At 34.2% G+C, this 18,814-nt stretch overlaps 3 protein-coding genes across 4 annotated transcripts; all 3 read right to left on the bottom strand.

Moving 5' to 3' along the window:
* Positions 1 to 471: 471 nt before the first annotated feature.
* On the bottom strand, positions 472 to 4,008 carry LOC131660882 (polyadenylate-binding protein RBP47C-like). Of its 2 annotated transcripts, none has more exons than XM_058930241.1 (6): positions 3,404 to 4,008; positions 1,907 to 2,375; positions 1,577 to 1,632; positions 1,378 to 1,508; positions 1,177 to 1,273; positions 472 to 916 (listed from the first exon to the last, which is right to left on the bottom strand). In XM_058930241.1, exons 1-6 carry the CDS (start codon positions 3,743 to 3,745, stop codon positions 746 to 748), a joined length of 1,266 nt encoding a protein of 421 aa, XP_058786224.1. In that variant the 5' UTR covers positions 3,746 to 4,008; the 3' UTR covers positions 472 to 745. The 2 variants fall into 2 exon arrangements, with proteins under 2 accessions (XP_058786224.1, XP_058786225.1); XM_058930242.1 differs by having other exon boundaries at positions 472 to 913; positions 3,404 to 4,001.
* A 4,463-nt stretch (positions 4,009 to 8,471) lies between these two features.
* On the bottom strand, positions 8,472 to 13,726 carry LOC131657827 (uncharacterized). The gene is made up of 6 exons (XM_058927185.1): positions 13,649 to 13,726; positions 9,646 to 9,896; positions 9,262 to 9,520; positions 8,955 to 9,134; positions 8,723 to 8,878; positions 8,472 to 8,636 (listed from the first exon to the last, which is right to left on the bottom strand). Exons 1-6 carry the CDS (start codon positions 13,724 to 13,726, stop codon positions 8,472 to 8,474), a joined length of 1,089 nt encoding a protein of 362 aa, XP_058783168.1.
* Positions 13,727 to 15,860: 2,134 nt separating this feature from the next.
* Positions 15,861 to 17,796, bottom strand: LOC131657826 (uncharacterized). The gene is made up of 7 exons (XM_058927184.1): positions 17,482 to 17,796; positions 17,079 to 17,250; positions 16,858 to 16,994; positions 16,637 to 16,745; positions 16,305 to 16,381; positions 16,202 to 16,220; positions 15,861 to 16,057 (listed from the first exon to the last, which is right to left on the bottom strand). The coding sequence occupies exons 1-7, from the start codon at positions 17,794 to 17,796 to the stop codon at positions 15,861 to 15,863; spliced, it is 1,026 nt and encodes a 341-aa protein (XP_058783167.1).
* Positions 17,797 to 18,814: the final 1,018 nt, after the last annotated feature.

Below are 18,814 nucleotides of genomic sequence, written 5' to 3'. Positions count from 1 at the left end.
CAACCACAACCAAGATAACAAATATATTGACCATTTTTCCTATGTTTATTTGAAATCGAATATCTCATCTCATCCACTTTATTTAAAAATAATGACTCAACAAATAATATACCTCCACATTTGCTTTTGTGACATGCACACAAACAAACATAAACACAGCCACCTAAGTTATTTTTACAAACACAAGTTAAACACAACTTTTTACAAAGGCAAATTTGGTACAGTTAAAATAACAGCAGAAGCAAGTTTGTCTCTTGAAACAGTTCTAGTTTCGAACCATGTAGCTATGCCAAATCAAATCAAGTGCTTAAAAATCATTAAATGTGTTGGGTGCAAAGTGCAAAACAATTTTGGTCAACATCATATTATATTAGTTTAGATCATCAAAGTGAACGAGTTTTAAGCATAAACAGAGTAAATGATGGAAAACAAACTTTGGATAGCATGCAGTTAAAATATTGGCACAGAAGAAACGCGCAAAAAGCCAAGGAACTCTCGATTTCGGGCAATAGCTAGTGCAGTCATATATAGATATAATTATTCTAATAAACAAGTTTAAGTTCTTCATTACTCCTACGAGTCTAAACGAATGATTAATTGAATTCCTACCGTGCTACCCCAGGTTAACAAAATTCAACTCCACTCCACAATTAGGAGGGATTCAAGCAAGTTACAAGGGAGGAAAGTTCAGTTTTCTCGTTCAAACACGATGCTGTTGTGAGTATTACTTTTGCTCTGCAGTGTTTTAGCTTACTTGCTGTTGATGTCCTCCTCCGTAAACGGGGTAAGCCCCATAAGCAGCAGCATACATGCTCGGGTCATGAGGGTGCGGCAAAGCATATCCGTAACCGTCATAAACAGGTCCTCCCCCATAATAGGCTCCATTCCAAGGACTACCGAAGTCCATTCTATGCTGCTATCCAAAGAAATGTGTCGGTTGAGATATATAAAAGAATAATTAAAAAAATGCAATTAATGACAAACAGCATGTTGACAATTTAGTATTTCATAAGTTGCTAGACTCTTCACTCTTCACTTCATTGATGAACTATATGATTGCGAGTTGAAAGTGAAGTACCACGAGTATGGTACGTATCTAGAACCACATGTACTTCACAATTTGAAAAGTACCAAGCTTCTGAGATGGGTCTAAAGAGTATGACCGAGAATGATTACCTGCTTATTTGCCGGATTGCGGCCCCAAGAAAGGCGAACTGTTTGCTTGCCAACTGTTGCACCATTTAGCTTCTGCAGTGCCTCTTCTGCATTATTTCTGCAGATTATTTAGAATGTTTAATTAGTGAGCACACATAGAGAGGGAAAAAAAACATGTCATCTCTTATCACACATAGATTTGAAAACCGATATAAATTTTACCTGTTGGCAAATTGTACAAAACCACATCCTTTTCCAACAGGTATCTTAACAGAGACTATCTCGCCATACTGGGAGAATGGTTGTCTAAGATCTTCAGCAGTAGCACTAGGGTCAAGTCCTCCCACAAATATCTATAATGACCATCCGTTAAAAATTAGTGACAAATTAATTGTTCTAAATAAAAAGCTGAAAAACTTACGGTTGTATTTGTAGAATCAGCTTCAGATTGGTTGGATGTGTTATTTGAGTGGCCTCCTATACAAAGAAACAAACTTAATCAATACCCAATACAAGTAGGGATATTCGAGACTTTCCGAGCAGCTAGTTGAAACCAAATGCAAATTTTAAACTTGAGAGACATGAAAAAACAAGTCAATGGAGATTGGAAACTGTAACAAGGGGAAATGAATGTGTAAATAGATTAAAGGAGTACTATGATTTTGTTACTTGCCTACTAAGGAACAAATACCATCACGCTACACCCAAATCGTAAAATTTCAGATATGAGGTACTATATGAGTTGGCATACCTTGTTGATAGCCAGAGGATTTCCTAGGAGTTGCAGCACCAATTCGCATAGGCCTACTAGAACAATAAACACCATTCATTTCACTCAAAGCCTTGGTCCTTTCATTATCATCTCCAAACCTGACGAAACCATAACCCTTTGAACGGCCGGTATTGGCATCAAAAACAACTTTTGCAGCTTTCACAGAAGGGTATTTATTAGAAAAAACTTCAAACAACGTGCTATCTGTAACATCTGCAGCTAAATCTCCTACAAAAAGAGAAAGATCAGGAACATTATCTGATCGTTTGTGATCTCCTGTGCTAAATGTTGCCCAGTTAAGGCGAAACGGTTGATCTGTATTAGGCATCAACATCCCAGCATAATTCACTAAAATATTCTCAGCGATCCCGTGTGAATGAAATTCCACAAATCCATAACCCTCTGGTTGACCAGTCTGCTTATTGCGAATAACTTTAATTGAGAAAATCTGCAAAAGAAAAAAATGCATGACAATTATAAGCAATAGCTTGTCCATCTCAAACAAAACGAGAAACTCATGAACCAATTTCCTATGACAACTAAGTGTATATTCGGATGATTCGTGAGTTTGGCAAAATCACTGAGACATTGTGATTTCGTGTAGCTCCTATCACAATATCACCGCGATTCTGCCATTCTCACCGTGAATACAAACATACATTAAGTTTTCAAAATTAAAATAGTAGTATATTATTTTTCACAAAACAAAGTGGCAAAAGAAAAAACAATGATGTCACTTTTTTTAGTTAAACTTGCAACAAACAACTGTACCTGAAACCTTCACCACTTAAGCCCAAGTCAAAAGGGTAAAAACTACAACCTTCTCCTTAATTCTAAACTCTTAATTGTTTCAATCAAGGTTTTAAAAAATGTTAGTGAAAACGGCCCCGACAAACGGTATGGGAAGGTGCCGATACTGTTATTCACAGTTTTTATGATAAAGAACAAATATTGATTAATTCATATTCACAGTTTTTAAGTTTTTGTGATAAAGAACAAATTTTGCTTAATTCATATTCACAGTTTTTATGATATTAATTCATATTCACACAAATTTTGAATAATTCATATTCACAGTTTATATGGTAAACAAATTCTGATTAATTCACACCACGGCGGTCGAAATCGGGCAACCGTTGTTAAACAAAATCTTTTATCACACTGATGATGAGTTCAGACATTTCAATTACTCAACCTTTAATTTAAAGCTAACAATTATATAGAAAAGAAAAAGAAAAAAACCGTTTCATTCTTGGTGAGTTTGACAGAAAACCCAAATGAAGTATAAACGACAAACCAATGACCAACATCGTTAATTTTCCCTAACTTTACAATCAATAACATCAATATCAAAAGACATAAAGTAGCAAAACAAAAAAGTACGATTTAATGCTCCTAAAAATCAACAAAAAGCAAAAAAAAAAAAAAAACACAAAAACAAAAAGTATATAAACAAAAGAAAGAAAAAGAAAATACCTCGCCGTTAGAAGCGAAACATCGGTGAAGATAATTCTCATCCATCCAATGCTGCAAATCACCGACCCAGATCGTCTTATTTTCAAGAACACTAGATCCTTGATGCACGTGAGGCGCGTGATGCTGATAGTGATGATAAGGCACGTAATGATGCGGTGGCGGTGCATAATGTTGCGGCGGTAACATATGGTGCGGCATTACCATTGCGGCCGGGTATTGCATCGGAACCCACGGTTGATGCGGTGGAACTGTAAGTGAATGCGGCGGCGTTTTCGGTGGCCGTTGTTGAGTTTGAGTATTCTGTTCGGTCGGTTTCGATTCAGAACCGTTTGTTGATTGCATCTTCACGGTTAATAAATTACTAATCGCACCCTCTCTGTTACAAAGAGGTTTATGTTGTTGTGATGAAGATGAATATGATGAATGAAGAATAAGAATGATGAATTTGTTTTGTGAGTGAGAAAGAGATTGCGGCGAGGGTATAAGAGGGTTTTATTAGATTGATATGTGAACGAGGGTGTAGTTTGGACCGTTGGATTAAGTGAGAGGATTAGATTTAAGCCGTTGGATCTGTTAAACAGGGATATGCGTAACACTATTTAAGTAGTAGTAGAAGTAATAGTGTAATCCTAATGAAGAATCCGCCGCCACCTCTTTCTTTTCATTCACTCACTTATTTGTGGATTCTGTTTCTGTTTTTTTTTTTTTTTTTACTTCATTCGTGTGTGTTGTGTTGGCACGTAAGCGGTAATATTCTCTTTTCTTACCGTTCAATGTTTTTTTTTTACTATATACAGATAAATCATAAATGGCTCACTATTTCACTTTATTACTTTTCTTTTAATGTTATACTGTAGAGTATAATTATTAAATTTGCCTAAACAAGTGTATACTAAATATTTGTACAAAAGTGATGCTTATAAAATGAAATATTTTTATTGTCAAAAAAATATTACGTTGATTGAATTAAATTTTATGATAAATTTAAAGTAAAAGATATTGATTTGATAGTGTAATTAATAGTATTAATTAAAAAATATAATAGTAATAAATAATTAATATTGCATGAAAATTGGAATTATTTATTTTGGAGAAATGGTGTTTCTACATTTAAAAATTGATGTTAAATATTATGTCAATTTTTATGTATGTGCATTTTTGGAATGCATGTAAGATTTTATATAAAAAAGAAAAGATACAAAAAATAATATGTAAATTTAGGGGATAAGATTAAGAAAGAGATAAAGCTGAATATATAAAATATTATCATTTTGATGTTCAAACACACAGTTGTTTATTTTGAGATAGTACTAAAAAAACTTATATTTAGTTATTGAAATTTTTTTTCTTTTCAAAATGTGTCACTTCCCTAGCTTGACGAGCCCATTGATTAAAGTTTTAAGAAACTTTCAATCTTTCCCTAAACATAGAGAGAAAGAACACTTTCAACAATTAATTAATATTCTTACATAAAATAAACTAAATAATATTTTTTTATGTAAATTTGGGATGAGATGATTTTATTGGGTTTATAGAGAGACAAAGTAAGTCAAAGAAGTTGTTGAATAATCGAATGGGCGAGTTTCGGTTGTTCGATTAGGTCTAGATTGTTTAGCTTGAATCATCTTATGTTCCATCTGTTTTAGCACATGTGACGCCTATGAGACGTTCAGGAGAAATCAGATTAGGTCATGGCAGTCAAATAAGAAATTGTACATTCAATTTTTTTTAAGAACCAAACTTCCCCTACTCTTACATGCTCGTTAGAAAGTTAGGGGGAATTGTTTTTCTCTTTATTATCTAGTCTAAGAAGTTATCAATAAATATGTCAACCTTAAGGCTTAGAGATTCATTCACTAATTTTGACAAACCTAGTAGTGCATTTTTCAGCCGCACACACAAGCAGGCTTTTCCCAATTATTGTATTTCACAAGTACAATTGGGCACACGGTGGTGCCTCCACAAAACTAACATACAAATCCAACTTTCAATCGCATCAACCACCTTCTTCAACATGGTGACACAACGGAGCGCCACCAGGCTTAATAGTATAAACCATAACGACTAGGAAACCTTAGCAAAGATGCATGTTATAATGGAAGAGCTACACCGTTCAAATCAAACTTTGGAAGAGAATTTCCTAACCCTCCAAGAGCGACACCATGAATACTTTCAAATTGAAGACGAGGTCCTACACCTCTACCCTCTCTCAGATGAGATTTAGAGCACTTCAGTTCTATAGAAATGTTAACCTTCATCAATGGTGAAATTCAATGGAAGAGAGACTCCTAGGAACATGCCACTTCCGTCAAAACTCAGATGGAAATTATTGATGTGTTTCATTCTTTAAAATGAAAGCTCTTGAACAACACTTTCAAAGAGGCGACCCTGAGGTAGTTCACGAGCCACCAGGGGCTCTTAGTAACTAGTTACTAAGACCGTTTCATAAAACCGGTCCACTAATTTTCAGCGATTAAGCACCAAAAGGTGTCCCAACTAATTTGCTCAATGTTCGTCAAGGACACTCCAAGTCATTGAGAGAGTACCCCATCTCTTTCAATGAGGCGGTTATCAAGGCAATTTATCCAAACCAAGAGATGTTCGTGGGAGCATTCTAGAAAAGTTTGAGGGTTGGCCATTTTCAACAATTTGAGGCGTTTTGACTCTTGGTGAAAATGATAGAATATACAACGAGTATGGTGATTGCGCCATCCTTTTTATGAATGTATTTTCTCAATCATAGGGTTTTGAATACCTTCAATGTATTTGAGATGGAAGTTCTTAAGAATTTGATAATGGCTCAGTCGCAACTTCATCTTGCGAGTTGGGTATATGTGAAAGTATTATATTATTGGTGTGAATACTTGAAAGGGAAGCCTTCTCTGACCCTTTTCTTTCATTTATTCAGAGTTCATTGTGGCCCTATCACTCAGGCTCGGGATTGAGGCTTAATTTCCCCGGTGGTGACCATTCATGGCTTTGGGGATTTTTCTGAAAAGTTGAGGCCATTTGAAAATATATTCTTCCGGGTTACCCTTTTCCGTCTAGAGGCTCATGCAGTGGTCTGTTCCGTCAAAGAAGGAGTGAGGGGTAAATGTGTCGAGTTATTCCCCAAGTATTGGAACAAGGTTCATTTCCTGATAGGAAATGGGTTTTATGTATACAAAAGGGAAGACCTTTTCGCAAGAAGAGATGTATCTGAAGACGTAGTTGATGAGCTTTGTCAAAGATTTGGGTTATTTCGGGAGCGTTACTTTGAAGGATGAAGTCATCCCGAAACGCTTGAAACTCCTCATAGATACCCGTTTATTGATGTATGCCTGTCATACCCCAAATTTGTCCTATCCTTCTCAACCCATATGGCTTAGACTTCTCATTTCATTTGCATACCTCTATTAGGTCATTTGCATATTTTTGCATTCATTCATTAAATAAACATCTGAAGCATGGAATCAAGGATCATGGAATAAACTAGGGTTTCCTATGGTGTGGAGCTACCACATCAAGCAAGCTTGGTTCAAATGGAATTCTCTTTGAGCATGGATCAATGGGATTATGGTTTTGACTTATGGTCACTGTGGACTTCTTTCTCATCATCATACAAAGCTATTATCCATCAAAGGTTTTTGATGGTTAGGAATTAGGGTTTATTTCCCTATGCATGAGGTTGACAATTATTCTTCAACTGAGGTCAACTGAATTAGGGTTTGGCTCCATCACTATCATGAGCATATTTCCTTCAGCATTGTGGACTTGATTCTCATCTAAGGGGTTCCTAGAGATAATTGTTTCACAAGTCCTAAATTTGGGAAGTAAGGATATCTTTTGTGGTATTTAAATTAAGACATCTACTCTTATGTTGTGTATATCTATTGAGATGAGGTTTTGGCAAGATCTATCACATGGTGCATTGATATTTCATTGAGGAACTATCCTTCATCAGTCAAGAGATTCATGTGTTACTTAAACTACAAGATGTAGACCATGGCTTATGAGCAAGAGAATATGGGTGTAGATTCATCTATATCTCCGTCGAGCAATTAGGTTCATGTGTTGCTTAAACTACAAGATGTTGACCATGGTGCATTGATAACATGAGTGCCACTCAAATTACCCCTAACTTAGTTTTTCATGAACGTATCAAACACATTGAGATTAATTGTCACTTCACTCATCACCATCTTTAGTATGTGATAATTACTCTACTATTTGTCTCATTTGTTTTACATATTGCTGACTTGTTTATGAAGACACATTCCATCATCACTTTTGTTTTTTGATTGACAAACTTTCGATGTTCTTTGCTAAAGCATCGTGAGTTTGAGGGGAGATGTTAGATGATATTATTATTACTATTATTATTATAGTTATTAATATTATTATTATTATATTATTATTATTTTAGTTATTATTATTATTATATTATTATTATTATTATTATTATTATTATTATTATTATTTTATTGTATCTTTATAAGGATAATTTAATCTTTTCTAACATATAGTATTTATACTCTGGTGTAATCATTACTCTAAAATTTTTTGTTCATTCTATTGAAATTCTAAATCAAATGGCCTTTCTCCTATATTTCTTTATGTTAATCATTATTAACACACTTTAACATTTGAGAGATTTTAGAAAATTCAGAAAAATACACTATGTTTTTTTAGATTAAAAGTTGATTTTTAAAATTTCTTTTTAAAATTTGTTTCTCTATTTTTTTTATCTTCTTTTAGGATTTATGAAAAAGATTCCCTTTTTCTAATAATGCCAAAGATTCCCTTTTATAGTTTTTTTTTGATGGGAAAAGTTATGAAACCATTATGCTTCTTCAAAAATGAATCTTCAAAATTTTGAAAATATTAACTAATACATTATGCTTCAACCCAAATTATCTAGAGGCTACCTCCAATATTTGCAGATGATTTTGCAATAGAAAATGCTTGGAATTAATAATATTATGCCTAACGACAAGATAAAATTCTTCATATGTACAAACAATATTCAAGAATCAAGGAGCATTAGATTTTTATCTATTGATCTTATGACAAAATCTCCTACATTTGATTAGTCTTTATAAAGAAAACTCCCGTACTTGGTCCCTTTCAGCTTTTTCTGAACTTCATCCCAGTTTTCAATTTGCAACGATAATGGTGCAGTATGTATCTTCACTTGACGACTCTCTAGTTCTCTGCATGGCACCTTAAGAAATTCTTGAACATCCTTCAATTTCTGTATCATCAAATATTCAAAAACAAACTTACTTTATAGTAATTTTCTCAATGTTACTGTCAATTCAAACATACACTTAGTCTTACATTGCGATTGTTGACAAGATCCTCGTAGTAAAGAACAACGTGACGAATGTTCTTAAAATATGCAATCGCTTTTCTGATCGTCTCCTCGGTTTGCTTAAGCTCTGGAATCAATAACGTGCAATTGATTTGTGGTTTGTACTTCGCAAGTATCGAAGCCTGCAAAAGCATAACCAAATCAGTTTTGACAATGGAGATAATAACAAGACATATAAAGAGGGAAGAATTTAGAAACCTCCATTGTAGAATGCACGTGAGACTGGTGTGTTCCATTTAGTAGCTTGAAATCTTTATCATATGTATTGGCCAACACAGAAACCATTCTACGTAGCAAATTTCTTCTAAACAAGAATATTGTAGAAACTTGTTTCTGCTCCAAATATTCCACTATTTCTTTATGATGCTCCATCAAACCCTACATTGAAAAATATGATTTAGAGATGTGATTTCATAATGTGTATATCTTTTTTCCGTTACACCAGCTCAGTTGATAGTTGTGAAAAAACATCCAATAACAAACCCTTAATATATATGGTTACTACCTGATTAAGCATCCACTTGAAGCCAACAGCAGCAGAACACTCATTCTTGGAGGCACTGGTAAACCAATCAAGATTATACACTTCATCTATCGTCTTCAAAATTAAAGAAACATTTTCTCTTCTTTTGCTAACTGAAAATATTTCTCCATTGGAGCTTATGTTAATATGACTGTTCAAAAACGTCTCGAACCATCCACTCCCAGATCTTTGCATTGATATAATGCAAAAATATCGAACCGGATTGCAACTACACTCCTCTCTGCAAATTCATCAACCATAATATATATAATAAAGATCATATAAAAATAGCAGACAAACAGACAAGAAGCTACACTCCTCTCTGCAAATTCATTATTAACGATATAATCAACACTATAAATATACCTGCTATAGGTTTTGGGTTGTGGATAATGCAAATATGGAAGTTCCCAATCTTGGACGTTGGAAGGAAGAGGACATGGTTGCTTGAAGACACTAATACCTAATAACTGGGAAGTTGTGCGTATACCTTTTAGCTCTAAGCAAATTGAGCAAATATATATTCCACAAACCACTGCGATAGCTAAAACTATCAACCTCAATGTTAATGGAAATTTCTTTGTAGATTTTATATCTAGTACTGGTTGTTCCCGTAACTATCACATGAATTAACAATGTCAGTCTCAAGTTAAAGAGAATACAAACAGTTAACAAAGTGCATGCAATAATAACAATAGTAATAAGAAGAAAAGATAACTGGAGCTTACTTTGGTTTCCATCTAAGATCTCCATAAAGAAAAATAGAATAGATATCCAAAGAATATTGAAAGGCTATTAGTTTCAGATTTCAAAGCTTGAGAGATGCATGGCGAGAGAAGAGGTCAGAGAGTAAGGTTGTCTTAATTATTTATGTTTTCTGTTTATAATTCAAATTAATATCGTGGCCATGAAATATTTGTCTGAATAAGTAAATATGCAATGTTATGCAGATAATGCCTAAGTTTATGGACATTATGAAGGGCCACACACATTATCACGTATAAGGTCATTTATTATAATAAAATTTTGAATTAATTTTTTAGTTTTAAAAATAATAAAAGTGCTTATAATATTAACTATGATTTATATGTGAGACATTAAAGATGTCATAATAAAAATATATGTAATCAAGTCTTACGATAAGACAATTCAATCGGTAAAAAAAGACTGATAATCATATCTCACATATCATGGATATGATATATTTAATATTTATTTATATATAAATATTAGGAGTAATATTTATATTGGTGATTCTCACCATTTGATCTAAAATCACTATAATCCTTACATAAAAAATGAGCTAATTGGGAAGAGAAATGTTATTTTTACACTAAAACTAACACCTACACCATATTCTTATACGGTTTTGATTTTCTAAAATTTTTTATCATTATTTTTTATTTGTTTTTATATAAAGAAATACATGGCAATGTTGTATTTTATAGGGTGTAAATACATGGTGTAACATTTTTGGTGTAAGCATAGCAATCCTCAATTGGGAACTTAACAAACCATATAGAGAGACATGAGAGACCTAGATGAAAATTTTCCTTCTTACATATGTGTTATGGGCAGTTCTTCAATCTAATAGAGAAAGGCACAAGAACAAACCTCAAATTGAAAGGCATGCAAAGTAGGTACACATTCGTTCTAACCAAAAATAAGTAATTCCACCCTCTAACACATCAGTCACCACTCGATCCAATTTGAAAAATGTACGCAAAACACACCACTTCACATGCGAGCACTTTCAACCTCTCATTTTCAGATATTCAAATACATTTTCACGTACACATTAATTCTAATTTCTCTCACTGACTTGGACGTTGCAGTATTAACCTTGTAAGTCAGCCCCCTCTCCACTGCATTAGAATTACAAATCCATGACATCAAGATACAACTTCACTACCTCACCTTTTCATTTCTAGGCCCTAATCAAATAGTGGCGCATCCTGTAGGAATCGACTTTTAATTCTCTCTAATTTGACAAAAAAACTACTGCCTATCCACCAAAGATTCATATCTCCTTTTCTAGAAGTTTCAACCTCATCCTCCAACAGATCTACTATCACATTCATCAAGCATGATGTCATACCCCAAAAATTTTTCTCCCCAATCTTATTTTCATCTATCTTATAGTGTTTCACTTAAGGGATCATTCATTCACATTTTCAACATGCAAATCAAGCTGAGCTATCAATTATCTTTTGGTTAAGGGTCTTGTCATTGATGATCAGATGATTCTTTAGGATTTTTGCTCTCTTGTTACTTATGATGTGGGATACATGGATTTGTAGTTTTCATTTGACAAAGAAGGAAGCCTTGGAAGAAGATTCGCAAAGATGATCAATTTGTGTCAACCTTCTAATGAGTTGATTCTTGTTGCAATGCTACATGGAATTTTGGACATATTACATTGATGATGTTTAAAGTTCAAGTGTTGGAGAGTTTCATCCAAAAAAGGAGGTTTGAATTTAAATTGAAGTGGAGGGAATTGTCATTTCTAAGATACTATTTAGATCACAGGTCATCACTGTTAGGAGTGAATTAATGGTAATTTAATGTGTTAGATTAACTACCTTTTGAGCTAAAAGTGAATAGATCTTGTGCATTTTACGGATTTTATAGTTAGAATTGAACTTTCAAGGTTCGAAGCTAATTTTAGAACAAATTGAATCACTTTGGGTGTTAATTGTGCAGATATTGAAGCTAAGAGGCAAAGACTAGGAAACACGCTGGCGTAAAGCTCCAGAGAGGAAGAATCACAAAGAAGGAGGAAGAATTAAAGGGCGAGCCGCGCCAATAAAGGGGCGAGACGCGCCAAACTCTCTGTTTGGGTTCGCGCCGCGCCAATGCGTGCCGAGGCGCGGTGGCTGCGTTACAAGGCCCAAAACTTATAAATAGAAGCCCTAGCTTCCAAGTAAGGAGAACTTTTTTGTGAGCGAAATTAGGAGAGCATTCTGAGTTTGCAGCCAAGAACAAAAATTGAAGGCCAAATCTTTACCAATCGAAGATATTCCGTTGATGAAGATGAATCTCTCTATTAATTCTTGTGTGTTCTTCATGTCTATGGAGAGCTAAATTCCTCTTGTTGAGTTTAAGGTAGTAATTAACCTATGAATATACAATATCATTGATTCTTTCCTATGAACAATTGTTTGAATTTATTATCAATAAGAAACCTTGTTTTTACTTTACACCATTGTTGAATCTTTGATCGAAAGAAAGGATTTAACTTTTGCCCTAGGTTGCTATATTGATTCAATCCCAATTTGCAGAGATGGAATTGTGATTGAGTTTTCATAATTATCGTTCCTTATTACTATTATCGATATTGATATTTGGAGAGATCGAATCTCATACCGGTAAAAGTCTATCTAATTTGATTTGCAGACATGGAATCATATTTGAGGATAAGTGAAGATAGTAATTCAAAAGATTGTTCAATTGTGAATTAATTGATAAATTGTATAGGAATAGGTTGATGAACCCTAAAGCTCAACATATTTCCTTAATCGTTAACAAACGTTCATCATTTGCATTTAAATTATTGTTTACATTTGATAGTATTAGAATCATAAAACAAATCCAATTAACTTTTCTCACTCAAAATAATCAACTATAGAACGGCAGTGATATTAAACCAATCCCTGTGGATACGATATATTACAGAAAATATTTACCCAAAAATACTTTCAACAATCACATTAAAGAAGTGAAAATTACAAAGAAGAATACATCAATTTGATCTTTTGAAGTTGTCTATCCACTCTTCAAATCCTTTCAAAACCACTCAAAAAGAGGAATTATCAACAATCTCATCATTAAATACTTTGTTTTCTAATCATTGGCCATAAGGAAATTTGCATGTTTAAATCAAACTTGCATTCTAGTAATCCATTTCATTACCATTAAGATTTGTGCATAACTTACAAAGCTTTTGACTAGAGTTTGTAAAGGTACAAATGTACTTTGTCTTTGAATCATTTTCTATGATTTCCAAGAGGTTTACAAGCCCACTTCCATGGAAAGCTAAGTAAATTACAAAGTTTACATTATAAGATTCTAAGTCATCCAAAGCCTTAAGTTACAAGGAAACTAAATACATGGATTACATAATTGAGGTCGATTGACTCATGTTTCCAAACACCATTTGAGTACTCTTGGCTTGGTCATTTATTCATAATCAAAACCAATCTATGTCATGCCAATATTCATGACAAAACCTGTTACACCAGTCCCATAACTTGCATAAGATCAGTTCACTAACTCATCTAAACATATCATCATCATGCCCAAGCAATGCAATTTATTACACCGACAAATTTTCTAATCTATAAATCTCCTATTCATGCTTCACTATTACCTCATGATTAAATCTTTGCATCATCATCAAACTCCACTTATGCTCTGTGATGTTCCATCCATCATCACCAACATCCATCATGTTACACAAGGAAAAGAGAAGGAGGATGAAAGATATATACCCAAACTTATATGTGTTAGCTGTAAAAAAAGATACTTCGGTAAGCAAATTTATTAAGATTGATAGAGGTGATTCAGAGTGGATCATCAGTTGGACAAATCCTTTAGAGGATGATTACATTGAGCTAGAAAAATGCATTAGAGATAGGTTGGGGAAAATCAATTTGAAGGAAAATGTCAAGGATAGGTGGAGATGGTCCAATAACGATTATTCGGTCAAAGATGCATACTTTTCAATCTTGAATAGTATGGCTTTAGGTAACAATGAGGATAAGGCTTGTGCAATTGCTTGGAGTAAACTTGCTCCTCTAAAGGTGTCGACATTTGTTTGGAGACTTTTGCAGAATAAAATTCCGACTATGGATAATCAAATCAAAAGAGGCATCTTAGTTGCATCTCAAAATTCATGCTCGTTTAGATGCGGAAAGAAAGAAAATGTGGCTCACATTTTCTTCAAATGTATGATAGCCTCTTTGATATGGAGTGAAATCCTAAGATGACTAAATTTATCTTCTGTCTTTCACAATAATGTTTTGCAGAATTTGTTTCAATTTCGTGGTTTAATTAGCGGTTGAGAGATCATTGAGAAGTTCACCGTCATCTGGTTCACGTGTGTTTGGACACTGTGGAGGAATCGAAATGAGAAGATTTCATGAATGTTGGATAAGAAAATCCAGCTATCTTTGAAGATATTCAATTTCTATTTTGAAAGTGGATCCATAGTAAGGTGGCCGATTTCAGTTACGACCTCAATTACTGGTTTGAAAATCCAAAGGAGTGCATCAAGGGAAGTTCTAACTGATCATTTTCCGAGTTCATTCAATCTGCATCATGGAGGAGAGTATAGAGTTTCGCGGGGTCGTTTGTGCAAAGATTCAAGCACTGAGTTAGATCTGGCTCTGGTTGCTTAAGGATGTTTCTAGAATAGAATTATCTAGACTTTTGTTTGTCTTTTCTACATTACATTGACATAGAACTTTCTAGGCTATAAGTTAATCTAAGAATTATTGAAACAATCAAGAAACACGTAGGAACTTTAGACTATTCTAGTTTTTCTCTAAACATTGTCATTTATTTTTGATTGAATGTTCTAGAAATGTGCATCAATTTCAACACTCCTCCTTGATGCATATTTCAATAACTCCAAGTGTAGTCCATAGTTGTTCAAATGTGAATTTATGAAACTATATCCTCCTGCATTAATACTCTTATGAAATATATTCTATTTTGAAAAACATTACCTCCACCGTAATTCAATTTTGTCACACTAATAGACATAAATCTAAAAAGGTTTTAAAAATTTATTTGAAAATAATTACAAATAAAATTTAAAATTAATTCAAGAATAAAAGTAAATACATATCATTAACAAGTTAAGTTAAAATGAATAAATAAATAAAGTACCAAAAAGGCATGCAAATCAAAATTTTAAAAAAAAAACCACAAATGATATCTTTTTGAATTATTTGATTTTTCAAAATTATAATCTAGATGTTTTTTTTTTTTGAAAACAATCTAGATGTATTTTTAAACTTCCAAACATATATGTTTTCTCTCAAGTAAAATCTACTTTTTATTTGCATTATTCGATATCATAGTCTCAATTACAATTTATAAAAAAACATTAATGATATAAATTTATCGATCATATTTATTGAAAAAAATAATTGTTAACATAATTAAAATTCAATAAAAGCAAATAAAAATTAATTTTTAAGGGTCTTAATCTAGTTATTCATTTATTTTGACTTTTCAATCGTCAAATTAAAAATTCAAAGACATTTTACGGTTTTTGGCATTATTGGGTGAGCCTAGGGTTGGTGTCCATATCCACCGATTCCATCCCTCTTATCTTTAATAAATACAACTTTAGCAGTCTAACATTCACTAGCTATTTTTACGTGGTGGAGCTTAGGGTTTGTGTCCAGATCCACGGATAACATGGAGAGAACACAATCATCAGTTCTTCAACAAATTCTGCCTCCTAGTTATGGAAACTTAGTGACTATTCTGAGCATTGACGGTGGCGGTAATAGAGGCATTGTTTCCACTACCACCCTCGAAATAGGACCTCCCAAAAACTTAAACAAGTATCAAGAAGTACTTCTTCTATCAATTCTATCTCCACACCAATAAGAATCAGCGTAACTCATCAAATATGAATCTGTCTTTCTTCCATAAGGGAATAATACTCCAAACTTCAAAGTTCCCTTGATATACCTCATAATCCTGACAGCAGGTTGATAATGGGACCACTTAGGTTTACTCATGAACCTACTAATCATTCCAACTGTAGAGTAAATATCAGGTCAGGTATTACACAAATACCTTAGAGAATCAACCAACTGTTTGAAGGTTGTAGCAACCACATCCTCACCATCAGAGTGATAATCCAATTTATGATTGGTTTCTTATGGAGTGATAGCAGCCTTACAATTCTGCAGCTTAAGTCTCTTCAAAAGATCAAGTTCAAACTTCATTTAATGCAAAATTATACACTTCTCAGAGTACAATACCTCCATCCCTAAAAAGTATACCAGCTTTCCTAGGTCAGTCATTTCAAACACATTCATCAGAATCTTCTTGAACTTGACTACCTCTTCAGAATAGCTACCTGTTAGCAATATGTCATCAACATAGAGATACACCAAAATCATATTGCTTTCAGAATGCTGTACATAAATTCCATATTCCATCTCACATTTCTGAAACCCCTTCTTCTTGAAAAATGAATCAATCTTCAAGTTCCAAGCTCTGGGCGCTTGCTTTAATCCATACAAGGCTTTATGTAACTTGTATATCATCCCTTCCTGATTCTTTTTCATAAATCCAGGAGGTTGTAGCACATATACATCTTATTGTAACGGACCGTTCAGAAATGCATGCTTCACATCTATATGCATCAGAGGCCAATTCCTATTTGCAGCTAAAGCAATCACCAGTCTGATTGTTTCATGTCTAGCTATAGACGCAAACATCTAAAATTAATATAGCCCCAGGTTTCTAAAGAAAACCTCTAGCCACCAGCCTTACCTTGTGTTTGCCAAATGATCCATCTAGCTTAATCTTTATCTTGAAAACTCATATGACGATGATGGCTTTCTTCTCCTTTGGAAGCTTAATCAACTCCCAAGTCTTATTTCTTTCTATAGCCTCAAGTTCTTCTTTCATGGCATTTAGCCATAATTTCTTCTTGAGAGCCTCTTCAATACCCACGGGTTCAGAATCTAATAACATAGCACACAGAACAACTTCTCCTTCAGAGTCCAGAGTCTACTTCAGTTTCCTGTAACATATCAAACTCTGCAAACCTTCTGGGTACTCGTCTAATTCTTTGTGGCCTTTGAACAATATCAAATGCTTGACCACCTTTATAAATTGGATCGCCTTCAGAAGTTCTTTCTTAAAAAGTTCCAACTTCATAGTCATGATCGAGGTCAGAGGCTGGACTACCTTCAGAAGCTCATCCTTTAAAGGGTCCACCTGCAGAGTCATGATTACCACCATATTCAAATCTGGATCAGAATCAGATTCACCATTTGTCTCATCTTCAGAATCTTCAGAATCATCTTCTGACTATGACTCCTTTTCAGAACTTTCAAGTTCTGACTTATCTTCACAAATGAATTGAGACTTGCTCCAATCCCATGCTTCTGACTCTTTTACAATGACATCTCTGCTGACTTCAACTTTATTAGTTTATGGACAATAAACCTTGTAAGCACCTGCACTGTGATACCCCACCAGAATCATTACTTTACTTCTATCATTCAGCTTCTGTCTTCTAGCTTCTGGAATGTGTTTGTAACATACAGAACCAAACACCTTCAGATGGCTAACACTTTGCTTATCTCCAGTCCACTTCTCTAAAGGAAAAATTTCCTTCATCTTCTTCGTTTGACACTTGTTGAGCAAATACGCTGACGTGACCATAACTTCTCTCCACAAGATGTTAGGAAGCCTATTCTCCTTCAACATGCTTCTCGTCATATGAAGCAATGAAAGCTGGAATTGGGGAGACTTCAGCATTCCGGAGTCTTTGATGCATGTTCCAATTAAGGTGAAGATTTTTGGATGGCGGTGTTTCTTCAATAAACTCCCTACGAAAGACTTATTAGCTCATAGAGGTATCATTTCTTCTTCTAGTATTTCGTGTGTGTTTTGTTCTTGCAACGTTGAAACGACGCTTCATTCTTTGTTGTGCTGTTACAACGTGAATTTGATATGGAGGGAAATTACCGAGTGCATCGGTTTGTTGGATTATAAGGCGACGGGTTTTAAGGAAAGTTTTATCAAATGTTTCTTGTTTTGTAAAGGTTCTAAGGTTAGAAAATGAAAGGAGGGAGTGGTTTGGTTGGCTACGTGTTGGTCAATTTGGTTAAGAAGGAATGGGATCATTTTCGGAGGAGACTCGTGGAACATAGTTCATATTGTTTGGGATGTTAAAACTAGGGTTAAATAGATTTCACCCCCTGCAATAGTAGCGTGTTTTGATTTTCCCCCTATTAAAAAAAATTTAGTCTTCGCCCCTTAGAAAAAAGATTCTGTTTTCAGACACCCCCTATTCCATGTTTGGCTGATTGGGCGTCATATTCCATATTTGGCTGACTGGGCGCATGACATGGTTGTCTTTGGAAAGCTTGGAAAAATTGCAAATTAATAAGTTGCAAAACCTGGAATTCGAACGCAGGTCACAAGGGCAACAGCGCTGCCAGCTTACCACCAAACCATGCATGTTTAATTGTGTATACTTTCAAAGGAGTTCTATATATTAATGCTCCATTCTTTTTCAATAATATATATATATATATACACTACAAGAAAATTGGCATATTGCGACGGTTATTTTGACGGATTACGACAGTTAAAACTGCCGCAATTTATAATCTACGACGGTTGTAGTACCGTCGCAGAATCGTGTGTCCCCAACCTGTTTCGCGACGGTTGCCAAAACCGTCATGCCAACCGTCGCGCTAGTTCACGACGGGCTTGGAACTGACTTAAACTAGAAATGGCGACGGTTAAAAACCGTCGTGAATATTCCTTT

Source organism: Vicia villosa, linkage group LG3 (genome assembly GCF_029867415.1).
Source record: "Vicia villosa cultivar HV-30 ecotype Madison, WI linkage group LG3, Vvil1.0, whole genome shotgun sequence".
NCBI classification, from domain to species: Eukaryota; Viridiplantae; Streptophyta; class Magnoliopsida; order Fabales; family Fabaceae; genus Vicia; species Vicia villosa.
This window is presented reverse-complemented; position numbering and strand designations above follow the sequence as displayed.

What these genes read in the sequence shown, in the direction of transcription:
- LOC131660882 (XM_058930241.1), bottom strand. Translation starts at nt 3,745, where the DNA reads ATGCAATCAACAAACGGTTCTGAATCGAAACCGACCGAACAGAATACT. An exon ending in CTGATTCTACAAATACAACC is followed by an intron (nt 1,509 to 1,576) that starts GTAAGTTTTTCA and finishes TGGTCATTATAG; the next exon opens with ATATTTGTGGGAGGACTTGA. An exon ending in TTTGTACAATTTGCCAACAG is followed by an intron (nt 1,274 to 1,377) that starts GTAAAATTTATA and finishes AATAATCTGCAG; the next exon opens with AAATAATGCAGAAGAGGCAC.
- LOC131657827 (XM_058927185.1), bottom strand. Translation starts at nt 13,726, where the DNA reads ATGGATGTTGGTGATGATGGATGGAACATCACAGAGCATAAGTGGAGT. An exon ending in TCAAGTGGATGCTTAATCAG is followed by an intron (nt 9,135 to 9,261) that starts GTAGTAACCATA and finishes TTTTCAATGTAG; the next exon opens with GGTTTGATGGAGCATCATAA. An exon ending in ATCTTGTCAACAATCGCAAT is followed by an intron (nt 8,637 to 8,722) that starts GTAAGACTAAGT and finishes TTGATGATACAG; the next exon opens with AAATTGAAGGATGTTCAAGA.
- LOC131657826 (XM_058927184.1), bottom strand. Translation starts at nt 17,796, where the DNA reads ATGCTGAAGTCTCCCCAATTCCAGCTTTCATTGCTTCATATGACGAGA. An exon ending in AGGAGAAGAAAGCCATCATC is followed by an intron (nt 16,746 to 16,857) that starts GTCATATGAGTT and finishes TATTAATTTTAG; the next exon opens with ATGTTTGCGTCTATAGCTAG. An exon ending in GAAGCATGCATTTCTGAACG is followed by an intron (nt 16,382 to 16,636) that starts GTCCGTTACAAT and finishes TATTGCTAACAG; the next exon opens with GTAGCTATTCTGAAGAGGTA.